Genomic DNA, 13,777 nt, shown 5'->3' with positions numbered 1-13,777 from the left:
AGCCTTCATGGCATTTTCTTAGTTATTGTATGTAGAGATGTAAAACTTTCTTGAAGTTCCTGCTCAAATACCCCAACTTCTTCATATATTCTTTGCAGAGCCTCCCCTGCCTAATTGGGGGAAAAAAATACCCTTTCTTCTCTGTTCCTATCATATTTGGATCCTTAACTGCTATCTTACATTCTTTTTTTTATTTTATTTTATTTTATTTTTTTTTTTTTTTGTAGAGACAGAGTCTCACTTTATGGCCCTTGGTAGAGTGCCGTGGCCTCACACAGCTCACAGCAACCTCCAACTCCTGGGCCTAAGCGATTCTCCTGCCTCAGCCTCCCGAGTAGCTGGGACTACAGGCGCCCGCCACAACGCCCGGCTATTTTTTGGTTGCAGTTTGGCCGGGGCCGGGTTTGAACCCGCCACCCTCGGTATATGGGGCCAGCGCCTTACTGACTGAGCCACAGGCGCCGCCCCTATTTTATTTTATTTTTTTTGTAGAGACAGAGTTTCACTTTATGGCCCTAGGTAGAGTGCCGTGGCATCACACAGCTCACAGCAACCTCCAACTCCTGGGCTTAAGCGATTCTCTTGCCTCAGCCTTCTTTTTTTGTATTATTGGTGTCTTGCATATACTTGCCTTCCCTATAAGGCTAGACGGTCTCTGAAAGGACTACATTTCCTGCACCTCTCATGGTTCCCAGCATGGGTGCCTGCACAGAAAACAGGGAAGGGTGAGGAGAATGGGCCCTGGAGCTAGACTACCAGAGTTTACATCCTTGCTGGGTCATTTCCTCACTGAGAACCTGGAGCAAACTGCATAGCTTCTCTTTCCCTAAGTTTCTTTATCTGTAAAATAGGAGTTAATAATAGTAACTGCCCCATAGAGGCAGGGGGATAAAATTAATCTACATGTATACATATAAAGCATTATTAACAGTGATCCACACATCCTAAGTACTCAATATTAATATCACCCAGTATTATTATTAGCAGGCACTCAGTAAAATATTTGATAAATTGAATCAGATATTTCAGGCTGAAATTTGATGGGATACTACAATACATGCCAAAGTCATTCATATGTCATAAGCAAAGCCATTTACCTTCATCGATTTATAAAGCCTTTCAGCAAAATATGCAGATTTGTTCCTCATACACTTAACTGTAGAGAAAAAAATGAAAAGATTATAGATAAGATTTGTGGGGAAAGTGGCTGTTGTTCCCTCAGTTTCTACATGGGTTCAAGTAATATTGCTTTGCTGGAGAAATTTTAGCCAAATGCTTGATGAACATAGGCTATGCATTTTCATAGAAAATACCCTCAATTAATCATCAAGTCCCTGGAGAAGTAATTAATAAATGTTATTAAAGTGTAAGGTGGCATATAGTTTCAAAATGATGATTGCCATCTCTACCATATGAAACAGTTATTAATTCTAACCATTCACAGACTTGCGAGATGTGGCTAGTACAGTATTATCTTTCCCATATGATGACCATTAAGGCATACGAGATATAAAATATATAAATCACATGGCACAATAGCAGTCAACTTGTATATAATATTTCTTGTTTAAAATTCTGGAATGCACCAAGAGTGATTTAAGTAGCTTATCTCTAAAAAAAGAAATTCTGTATCTCTATGACAACAAATGAATAACAAGGAGGAAAGTCTAGGCACATTTGTTTCTCACTCCCTGCCCCCTACCAGCTTACCTATAGCCAGCAGAGTATCTTCAAAGCTACCAGATGTTTCAGATTTAATACTCTGTTCAATATCCTTCTGCGATATCCTTTTGTATTCATCGAACACTACACATAATAACAAAATGGTATTATCAATAATTAAAAAAGAATAGAGGAAACTAAAATTTGTGACAAGAATAAGCATTTTTTAAATTAGTCTACACTATTTATTCTTTGGTATATTTCAAGAAGAAACTAATCAACAATGTGGGCAAACACCCAGGAAGGATATAGCATAGTGGAATGGGCCTGAGGTGAGGAAGAAGAAACACTGTGATGGTTGGAGGACGTTAGAAAAGTCCTTCCCCTTATCTGGGACCCCGTTTTCTCACACACAAAATGGACATGAACTCTGGAGACACTTGCTTTCTTTTCTCATTGTTTCCTCAGTAAGCAGAATGTGTCTTTTTGTAATTTTGACCTTGGCAATCACCTGTGTGTTCATCTTCCTTCTGGCTCTTTACAACTAGAGAAGTTCATAAAGTCAAGTTTATGTCAGGGTTTTAAAAGAAAACCAAAACTAAGCAATTTGACCTCTTCAAAACTGAGTCACATCAGATTATTTGAATGGTTAAGCTGATGCTCTGTGAGGTACAATAGTTAGTAGCATGTTGGAGTTCTGATGGCAGTGTAAAAAAAAATGGAGTCACATTTAATAACAGATGGTTGCATCTTTTAACAGACTTTAACATAATTAAATTTTTGCTCCTTTGCCAAGTTTTTTTGTTTTTTTTTTAAGACAGAGTCTCACCCTGTCACCCTGGGTAGAGTGCCACTGTGTCATCCTAGCTCACAGCAACCTCAAACACTTGGACTTGAGCAATCCTCTTGTCTCAGCCTTCCAAGTAGTTGGGAGTACAGGCGTGTGCCCCTATGCCTGGCTTGTTTTTCTATTTTTGGGAGAGATGGGATCTTGCTCTTGCTCTGGCTGATCTTGAACTCCTAAACTCAAGCCATCCCAGAACGCTAGGATTATAGGCATGAGCAACTGCTCCCAGCCATTTTTGCCAAGTATTTTTGAATGTGATAAGTGTGTTTTCTTCTCTTCTGTCTCCTTCTGGAATCTTCTCACAGCAAGTGTCTGCTTTGTTTATCTTCTATGGGTGCCTCACTTCTATCAATGTGATTTTCACAAGGCTATCAATCAAGGAACACCCATACCTAACAACATACACTCTAACCTTTGTCAAAGAAGTAAGCAGTTCACCCAGTCAGGACCTATTAGACTTACCCTCCTGGGAATTTAAAACATTTAAAATTGACCATCATGGGGATGGTCAGAAGCACTGAGTCATCTTTACCCAGAGAACATAAGAGAACTTATGGGCCAGAGAATTTAAGTATCACCTGGGAAACCTGTTCAACTTACTGGTCATCACTCCCAGAGATTCTAATTCAACCAGTCTGTAGAGGGGCTTCAAGAATCAGTATTTTTAATGGAGAACAGACTTCAGAAACTTTGCCTTAGAAATAAAATCCATGACTCTCTTCTATTGAGAGCCCCAGAATTGCCTTGATTTCTGTTCTTCCTGAAGTTGTTCATCTCTACATTCAATTTCGTGAGCTACCAGTTTTTTTTTTTTTTTTTTTTTTGTAGTTTTGGCTGGGGCTGGGTTTGAACCCACCACCTCTGGCATATGGGACCGGCGCCCTACTCCTTCTAACCACAGGCACCACCTGAGCTACCATTATTTTTCATTTTCCCTCTTGTCCCATTTTGTATTATTTCCTCTTTTCTCACTTAAATTGGAGTCAATGTATGTTGTTTGGAATTAAAGAATCTACATGACACACTTTCTACGCCTCAGTTTTCTCCACTGTAAAATGGGGGAAATCGTGACTACTACTTTGGGATATTGCAAGAAACAATGCCCATGATATGTTTAACATAGAAGCTAAAAAAGCACTAAGAAAACCTTACTGGGAATCCTCCCTATTATTGCTGGTTGGGGAGAAAATTACGAAGTTTTCTTTATCCAGATAATGCTTAAGACATTTCCTCCTTGTGGCTTACAAACATATTTTATAATTGCCCAACTGTAGGATTTGTGCCCACAAGTGAAAATTATTACAAATGTATTTACACACTAAATGGGCTTCTGGGGATCTGAAGTTCTTGGAAAATACCACCAGAGGGAGATTTGTGTTATTTGTAATCTTGCAAGGAAAGGCAATCAGAAGTTGGTGATTCTAATGGTGGCCCAAGATATTTATCTACAGGAGTAGTATCCTATTTTTTATCACTGTGGAATATCTGAAATAACAATTGTGACATCTGTGTACTTTTCAGTTACTTTATTTTTTCAATTTAGCAGACTCATTCTCAAATTTTTTGAAAGCTTTGTAAAACAGCGTGTATGATTTTTTTGTTGCTTTTTTTATTTCTTTACTTTTTTGTTGTTGTTGTTGTTGTTGTTTGTTTTTTGTTGAGACAGGGTCCCACCCTATGCCCCTGAGCAGAGTGCAGTGGGCATGGTAGCTCACCGCAACCTCAGACTTGGGCTGCGGGCAGTCCGCTGCCTCAGCATCCAGAACCGCTGGGATTACAGGCGCTCGCTGGGGCACCTGGCTGGGTTTTTCCATTTTTTTCATGAGTCGGGGTCTCACTGTCGCTCAGGCGAGTCTCGAACTCCTGAGCTCAAGCAATTCTCCCTTCTCAGCCTCCCACAATGCTGGGATTACAGGCGTGAGCCACTGCTCGTGGCATCAGCAGGTATGATTATAAGGCCATAGTGGGTTTATAAAATTATTATGTATGAGGGCTGGGCGAGGTGGCTCACACCCGTAATCCTAGCACTCTGGGAGGCTGTTGCCAGTGGATTGCTTGAGCTCAAGAGTTTGAGACTAGCCTGAGCAAGAGTGAAACTGGTCTCTAAAAATAGCCAGGTGACTGGTGGGCACCTGTAGTCCCAGCTACTCAGGAGGCTGAGGCGAAAGAATTACTTGAGCCCAAGAGTTTGAGGTTGCTGTGAGCTGTGATGCCATAGCACTCTACTGAGGGCAACTAAGTGAGACTCTGTCTCAAAAAAAGAAATTATTATGTACGTAAAGAACTAAAAATCTAATATAAAAGATGGAATATCTTATTAAACCCTTCCTACTGTTTACAAGAATAATATAAATCTGACAAAAATACTCTATAATTGTTATCTTTCCTCCAGAGAAGTTAACAGCATATTACAAAGTTTAGAATTATCAGAAACCAATTAGAAACATTACACATAGGAAATAAAATTTGAAATTATCCACGATTCATATTATGCAACATAACTCCTAAAGAAATCACTTCTATTAGCTTTGCAGCATGGATGTTAAACAGGAATAAATATCAACCAATGTTTCTATTTTATTGTTTCCTGTTGTATTCAAGATAATTTTCTTCAATTAAAATGAAAGTCTTGGGGCTACTCTAGAAAAAGGACTGACTATGAAGGTAAGTTTCTTAGTAATGGGAATACGAAGCTTCTATGAATACATTGTATTTCTGCTAATTATTCATAATTAATCTTTCAGAAATTGGCACATCATTGGACCCATACATTTCCAAGGTAACAATCTAAGACAGTTCAGTACAAGCAGTTCTCTGTACCAAATGAAAAGAAAAGGTTACAGTTAATTATGAGTAATGCAGTTTTTACTCTCTTTCAAATAGTTTCTTTTGGCAGTGAAGTAAGTGCCTTACCATGCAACAGATGATTTCGATTCCGGGAACAGAGAATAGTTAAAAATTTCACCTCATCTGTCCCCCATTTTTTCTCTCCAGCCTCATACAGGTCCTGAAGCCAAACGAAGCACAAGTTTAAAGCACCAAAAAGGATGCACCAGGACATATGCAAATATTTCCAGATCTTCAAAGAGCTCGGCTGGATTTGTATTATTTTGTTGGTAATCGAAGTGATGGGGCTTAGTGGAGATGACTCAGGATTCTTCCTTAGGCATACACCTACCAGGATGCTATAGTATCTCTCTGGCATCAGGACAACATGAGCAGTTCCCTGTAGGCAGACTCCCTGGTTCTATTTTAAGAACTAAACGGAATGCCCTAGACTTGGGTTGCCACTAATCTCAGGTGGCTATTTAAATTTTAATTAATATTAAATAAAATGTAAAATTTAACTCTGTGGTCACACTGGCCACATTTCTTTTTTTTTCTTTCAAAAATAATTTTATTTATGATCTCTAAAATTTTTGCAGCACACTGGTTGAAAATCACTGTACTATAGCTTCAGCAATCTTTTTTTCCTTTCTTTTGAGACAGAGTCTCACTATGTTGCCCTTGGTAGAGTGCCATCGTATCACAGCAATCTCCAACTCTTGGGCTTAAGTGATTCTCTTGCCTCAGCCTCCCAAGTAGCTGGGATTAAAGGCACCTGCCACAACACCCAGCATTTTGCTGTAGTTGTCATTGCTATTTAGCAGGCCTGGGCCGGGTTCAAACCCACCAGACCCAGTGTATGTGGCCAGCACCCTAACCACTGAGCTATAAGCACCAAGCCTTCAGCAATCTTTTTTTAAATTTCAGTATATTACAAGGGTACACATGTTTTGATTACATGGACTGCTTTGTACCACTTGAGTCAAAGGTACACGTGTACCCCCCACACTAGCCACATTTCAAGTGCTCAGTGACTACCTACATGTGGCCAATGGCCACCCATACAGGCCACTGTGGATGTAGAATGTTTTCATTTTTGCAAAAAGTTCTATTGGACAGTCCTTCTCTAGAATAATCTATCTCATAGTAGAACCATGGTAATTGCTTACATTCCACCCAACAGAAATACAAGAAATTGATTCTGCTCATTTTAACTCAATTATTGATAAAGCAGAACTTTGATTTATAATAAGCAGCTGGCCTATTAAATTTCTCTAAATCATTGATTTTCAACTGGTAATGCCACAGCACACTGGAATGCCATAAGAGGATCTTTGGTGTCCTGTGAAAAAATAATTTTTTTTTTTTTGAGACAGAGTCTTACTTTTCACCCCAGTAGAGTACCCTGTAGTCACAGCTTACAGCAACCACAGACTCCTGGGCTCAAGAGATTCTCTTGCCTTAGCCTCCCAAGTAGCTGGGATAAAGGCACCTGCCACAGTGTCCGGCTATATTTAGAGGCAAAGTCTCACTCTAGCTCAGGCTGGTCTCGAACTTGTGAGCTCAGGCAATCCACATACCTCGGACTCCCAGAGTGCTAGGATTACAGGCATGAGCTACCGCACCCAGCCGAAAACTTTTAAAGATCATTAATTAAATTATTTTAATATATTAATTTAATAATTTAAATTATTTTAATATATTAATTTAATAATTTAAATTATTTTAATATATTAATTTAATATTTTAATTTAAGAAGATCAAAGCATAGTAAGTATATCCTTTTTTTACTCTCTCTCTTTTTTTTTTAGCAACTTAATTTAAGTATGCTATGGAAGTTTAAATACAGGTTTAAGTATGGCATGAGATAAAAAAGTTTGAAAAACACTGCTGTAAACAATTTTTACTAACACAGATTGTGGCTCATTGGGCTCATCACCATCTATGCCTCTGTTTCTTTACTTCTTTTTCTAATCCCCTCACTGCTTTAGAGTCAATTAACAAAATCACAAAGTTTTAAAGCTGAAAAGGCTCAAAAAGTTAATCTAAGTCATTTATTCTTAAACTTGAATCTCAACAGGCTTGTGACTCCTTATGGATGATTTATGTGTCAAGCTGACTGGGCCACAAGGTGCCCAGATATTTGGCCAAATATTATTCTGGCTAATTATGTTATTTTTTTTGGATGAGATTAACATTAAAATCAGTAGACTGAGTAAAGCAGACCCCTCTCTCTATTGTGGGTGGGCCTCATCCAATTAGTTATTGGGCTATAGCTGATTAGACCAGGGTTGGCACCAGGACAACCATCAGTGAGTTGGGTACCAGAGAAACACCTAATTCTTGGAGTTTGCTACCAGTTTTACCCAACAGGATATATACTGTGCCACACTGTTTTGCACAGGTTCTATAAATGTTCTCTTTGGGGAAGCAAAAATGCAGAATGAAAAAAGCAATCACCTCCAAGTGATTCAGAAGGCATTCAGTGGTTATCTGGCATTGCCACACAATGGACCCAATGTCAAGAAACCTGGAACCTGGGGGTGCTTATATAATGATGTCCAGTGCTACAGCAAGCACTATACCAGATACCTCTGCAAAAAATACCTCTGTTATGGCTATAGCTCAGGGGCTAGGGTGCCAGCCACATACACTGGAGCTGGCAGGTTCAAATCCAGCCTGGGCCTGCCAAACAATAATGACAACTATAACGAAAAAATAGGCAGGTGTTGTGGCGGGCACCTGTAGTCCCAGCTACTTGGAAGGCTGAGGCAAGATAATCACTTGAGCCCAAGAGTTTGAGGTTGCTGTGAGCTATGACACCCCAGCACTCTACCCAGGGCAACAGCTTGAGACTCTGTCTCAAAAAAACAAAAAACAAACAAATAAAAAAACTCCATTATTAAAGGCCATCTATGGGAATCTATTCTTTTTTCATAATATGTCCCAGCCTGGCTAATATACACTAAAACATATAAGAGGTCCTCCACCAATTAGGGCCTGTCTTACTGGCAAAAAAGAAGAAAACTGGAAGGAAGAAGCTATAGTTGTACTAACCTGGGCATCCTGCTTCATGAGAGCATCATCCAGAAAATTTCCTTCATCCCTACCTCCCTGAGGACAAGAAAAACAAACCAAAAAAAATGAGAGAGTGTCTAGGAGGATTTGGGGGCACAGTTAAGACAGAAGATCTGGGAACCCAAGGACATGGTAATTAGCCAAAATGCAACAAAGACTGGGACTTGGGACCTAGGGAGGAGGGACGGATGTCCTCTGTGCCTGCATTAGCTGTTATCTGTGCCTAGAGGACATTAGTCTCAATGTGGCCTCTCATGATGCCTGGCGTCTCTGCCAGTAGAAGGCGAAGGACAATGGCTGCTCCCTCACTATCTCCTTGCCTTCCCCTCCACCCCACACCCCTGTGCCTTCCTAATTGGCAACTCTGTGGTATCAACTTCTGCCAAAAAGAGACTAGGAGCAGAGTGAGTCAAGAGAATCTGCAGTGGGACTCTAGGAGCACATGAAAATGCCTCCCTACCCCCATCCACACCAGCTCACAAAAGGACAGGGTTGAGGACTCGGAGGAGTGCTAAAGAGAAATGAAACGGGCTACTCTCCTCAAGTTTTTTAGACTATTTTTATTCCTATACTGTCTTGGTATTTTATGGTCTAGGCATGGCTCATCAGAGTGGTAAATACGGGAGGAAAAGAAAAATGGGAAGGAAATAAAAAAACAGGCAGGTATTGTTAAGTAAATGTCAGAGACGAGACGGAAATTGGAGAGAACTTCCAGCATTCTGCTTTCCATGCTGGAAGAACAGCAGCAATATTAAGAGAAATAGCAGAGTCAGGAAGAAGAGCTGCTTTGGAGGAAAAAATGAGTTTAGGAGAACTAATTTGAGGTGATAGTAGAATATCCATAAGGAAACATCTAAAAAGCAGCAAGAAACAAGTCTTGAGCTCAAGAAGGAGGCCAGAGAAAAGGATGCATTGGGAAAGGATGTGAAATGTCTCAGAAAAGAGAAGTCACCTCTGGCCCACCTAGCCCGGTTCTGCCTGGTTTCCCACCTAGGATACTCAGTAACTTCCTACATGGTCTCCCAGCCTTCAGGTGCTTGCCACTGTTCACCCCACACCTCATTATCATCTTACTCTTCTGAAAATGCTCCCAAACCTTTGGTGGTTCCCTGCTGCTGTCCAAATAAAATATAAACTCCTCCCAACATAGAATCCCAGTTCATTTTTCCACCTTGCTTCTAGAATTACCAGCCCACCTGCCCAACCGGTTGCATGGCACGCATTAAGTGCATGTAAATATTGAATTAAAGTAGAACAAATGGACCTACATGACTACCCAGAGTCTCTGAAGAAGACATAAAAGAACAGAAAGGCCCAAGAACAACACCTGGAGAAATCCACATTTAGGGGGCTGAAAGGATGAGAAAGGCTAGTAAGGGGGAGCCTGTTGATAAAACCCATCCTCCCTCCATCAGGAGCAGCTAACAGAAGCAGTAACTCACAGCCGACAGAGACACCAGCACTCGTTGGAACATGAATGACGTGTCAGAGCAAATGTCATCTTCAAGGCTCCGTCCATAGTCTAGTAAGAGAGTGAAATTAGCAACATGAGAATAAAGAATCTTGGCCAACACTGTGTCTCCCTCACTCTGAAGCACTCCCTCATCCTGATCCCTTCAGGATCAGCCTGTTTACCAAAGAAGCTCATCAAGAGATTTTCTATGCCACACACAATTTTTCAAAATCTCTGGTAAAATGGTTAAGTTTATCTTGTCATCATAGCGAAATAAGATAATTGGGGGCTGAAATCCTCCCTCTCTGATTCCTACTGTCCAGAGTCCGTTCCAAATGTGGTTCTCAGAGATGCACAGGCAACAGCAGCTGTGGAAGGGCCACTGCACTGCAGTCAGAGCGGGACTTCTGAACCCGTCTGTAGGGGCAGGGAGGGACTGTCAGACACAACTCCCAGCATGCACCTTTTCCACCATATCTCTCATTGGAGAGGTTCCCACATGTTATCCAAGAGAGGCTCCAACACTTCATAGCCCTTTGGGGAGAAAACCTACATTGGGCTCCTGGTACTAACTACAAACCCCCAAAGTTTAGAATCTCTTGCTCTGAAAACTTACCAAAAAGCTCTTATTGTGGTTGTTTTTCTTTCTACAAAAGTAATACATGCTGACTACAGATAACTTAGGAAAAACCTAATCAGGCAATAAGGACAACACACTGGGTTCCAGCAACATAATTTATCTAAATCTTTGTGTAGTTTTTGTTACATTCTTAGGGCAAAAAGGCATGCATTTTATTTTTTTTTTTGAAGGCTTTTTCTATGTATCACCCTCTGGAGGTTTCTAAGAGGGGAGTAAATGTCTATCATTCTGAGATGGCTGTAGGACATACAGTCCAGTCTGGAGGTAAGAGATTGGGACAGACAGCCCCTCCAGACCACTTCTTGGAATACTAAGATTTGCTCGTGGCACTATTTTTTCTAAGTTGGGTGTGCCACCATTTTTAACACGCACCTTCGATTCTTTGCTTGCTAATATGAGACTACAGGCGCCCGCGTAACGCCCAGCTATTTTTTGGTTGCAGTTCTCACTGTTGTTTAGCAGGCCTGAGCCTGGCTCGAACCCGCCAGCTTTGGTGTAGGTGGCCGGTGCCCTACTCACTGAGCTATGGGCGTGGAGCCCACGTGAGAAGTCTTAAGAAGCCAACAGTCAGCCATTTGCCGAGACAGGGATCTGCCTCACAGCAGAGCGAGGCACATAGGATCCCTCCTGGTCTGTGTTTCTACAAAGAGGGTCTAATCAGTGAAGAGCCACCCACTGTTAGCCTCATTCTCAAATCACAGCAAACCCTGAGCTGGGGCCACTGAGGATGTCACATACGCTGCTGGTAGGTCTGGTTTATACGTCGGATCTCCTCAGGGGTCCGGGAGGCCAGGATCTCAATCAGGCAGCCCTCGTCTGTGCCGGCTCCCTAAACACAAAACCAGAGAGGGCCATCTGAGCCAGCTTACAAAGCCGAGTCCCAGACACGGAAGGAACACAGCCGGGAGGCTGAGGCAAGAGAATCGTGTAAGCCCAAGAGTTAGAGGTTGCTGTGAGCCGTGTGACGAACTGGCACTCTACCCGAGGGCGGTACAGTGAGACTCTGTCTCTACAAAAAAAAGAAAAAAAAGAAGAAGGAACACGGCCACGAATCTGCAGGCAATAAGGACAGCACACTGTGTTCCAGCAACGTAATTTACTAACTTTTAATTGTCCTGACTCAAATCCAGTGTGTCTGCCATAATAATTATTAGTAACAACAAATATTTATAGATTGTTTACTATGTGTTGGTTATTATGCCAGATTAGATACAGTTTCTGCTCTCTGCCGGCTTAATCTTTCCTTGACCTCCTCTGTTCTTTCTCTGAAGGGCAGACCCTTCTGGCAAAGACTCTGTCACCTCCCTGCTTTCCCAGAGCCTAGCCCAGAACCTTTCACAAAGCTAAGTACTTAAAGACATGGTTGAGGAGGGGAATTGTACAGATGTTCTTCAACTTACAATTGGGTTACAGCTTGATAAATCCATCGTAAAGTTGAAAACTTGCAAATAGAACCATCCTAAGTCAGGGACTACCTAGATTTGCATTTCATATTTGGTGATTAAAAATTAGCAGACCCCGGGTGGTGCCTGTGGCTCAAGGAGTAGAGCACCGGTCCCATATGCTGGAGGTGGCGGTTTCAAACCTTGCCCCAGCCAAAATCCAAAAAAAAAAATTAGCAGACCCCATCAAGAACATACTTGATTGGTCATCTAGGGAGGACAAGAACAGTTTTGTCAGTTCTAAGCCTGGAGGTCCCCTGGTATCAGTCACAAACTTACATATCTCAAAAATAGCTAACACAACAAGTTTCTGCAACTATACCCAAAGCAGCCACTGTAAGCACTCCCCTTTGAGCCCAGGAAGCAGGAAATGATTCTGTAACTTCTTTTAGAAAACAACCTTTAAATTGTAATTGCTGTAATAGAGTGTAATGTTCTCAAGCTGACATAAGCAACAGGAAATCTTTCTCCTATACTTTATTCTCCCCACTCTCAGAAGGCCTTTGTCCCAGTTTCTGGAGAGAGCACCTTAGTGTTTGTACTAACAGCACCAGGGGCACGAGAGAGGAACGCAGACCAACCTTCATGGCCCTCCGCAGCTCCTGCACATCATACAGCACAGTGGGTGTCATCATTGCCACTACTGTCTGTTCGAAGTTGCCACTCAGTTCTGACTTCAAGTCATCTATCAGGTCCTGCAACACAAGAAAGCCACTCTGCTTAACCTCTGCAGTAACTCTCCAGGTGGGTCCAGGGGCGTCTGGGGTTTCCAAGACCCTTCTAGGGGCTCAGTTTCCTCAATATAAAGGTTCTTGATAACTTGACAGTTCTTGAAACTGTCTCCATAATAACAATAAGACATAGTCTCCTTTTCACTGTCATTCTCTCATGAGAGTGTACAGCGGAGATTTCCTAAGGCTATCAACAATTATGTCAAAAGGCTATGAAAATTCTCCCCCCTTTACCAACAAGATATCTGTACAAGAGCAGATTTTCTTCAAATACCTCAACCGAAACCACATATTGTAACAAACTGAATGCAAAAGCAGCTATGAGAATCCAGGTGTCTTCCATTAAGCCAGACATTACAGAGACTTGCAAAATGTAAAATGCCAGTCTTATCCATAATTTCTTTTGTTTTGGAATATATAGCTATTTTTCATAAAAATGTTATATTATTTTTACTAAGTTAACAGATACATATACTTTTTTTTGAGACAATGTCTTATTCTGTTGCCCCAGGCTAGAGTGCCATGGCATTAGCTTAGCTCACAGCAACCTCAGACTCCTAGGTTCAAGCCTCCTGCCTCAGCCTATTAAGTAGCTGGAACTATAGGTGTTCACCACCATGCCCAGCTAATTTTTCTATTTTTAGTAGAGACAAGGTCTTGCTCTTGCTCAGGCTGATCTCGAACTCCTGAGCTCAAGCAATCCTGCCTCAGCCTCCCAGTGTGCTAGGATTACAGGGTGAGCCACTCCACACAGCCCAAATATACTTTTAAATGTCCTCAGTTTTAATTTCTATTATTTTAAATATCAATAGATATAATCCACAAAAACAAAAATAATCTAAGAGTGTAAAGGGGCCTTGAGGCCAAAATGTTTGTAGACACTGACTTAAATGTATTTTCTAACTTAACAATATATCCTGAATACATCTCCAAGTCAGTATTCACCTATGACATTTGTAACAGCTACAGAGATTTCAAATATAGGTGCAATATAATTTCTTTAACAAGTCCTCTGCTTCTATTTTTCTACTGTTATACATACAAGGTATATAGTTTTATCTTTGTGATCATTCAGAATTATTTTTTACAACTGAATTC

General features: G+C 41.1%; 1 protein-coding gene and 1 non-coding gene across 2 annotated transcripts in view; one reads left to right on the top strand and one right to left on the bottom strand.

Annotated features, from left to right (window-relative positions):
- ANXA4 (annexin A4) overlaps positions 1-13,777 on the bottom strand; it is a 65,066-nt gene that overhangs the window by 6,222 nt on the left and 45,067 nt on the right. Inside the window, exons 5-11 of the mRNA XM_053587136.1 lie at positions 12,530-12,643; positions 11,245-11,335; positions 9,856-9,935; positions 8,393-8,449; positions 5,423-5,516; positions 1,711-1,806; positions 1,098-1,156 (exon numbers count right to left, since the gene is read on the bottom strand). Coding sequence (XP_053443111.1) covers positions 1,098-1,156; positions 1,711-1,806; positions 5,423-5,516; positions 8,393-8,449; positions 9,856-9,935; positions 11,245-11,335; positions 12,530-12,643 — 591 coding nt within the window. The remainder of the gene's footprint in view (positions 1-1,097; positions 1,157-1,710; positions 1,807-5,422; positions 5,517-8,392; positions 8,450-9,855; positions 9,936-11,244; positions 11,336-12,529; positions 12,644-13,777) is intronic.
- On the top strand, positions 2,294-2,368 carry LOC128585208 (small nucleolar RNA SNORD28). The gene has a single exon (XR_008379938.1). It is a non-coding gene; the product is annotated as a small nucleolar RNA SNORD28 (small nucleolar RNA).

Source organism: Nycticebus coucang, chromosome 4 (assembly GCF_027406575.1).
Source record: "Nycticebus coucang isolate mNycCou1 chromosome 4, mNycCou1.pri, whole genome shotgun sequence".
Taxonomy (NCBI): Eukaryota; Metazoa; Chordata; class Mammalia; order Primates; family Lorisidae; genus Nycticebus; species Nycticebus coucang.
The sequence above is the reverse complement of the archived record's forward strand: the minus strand, read 5'-3'. Positions and strand labels throughout refer to the sequence as shown.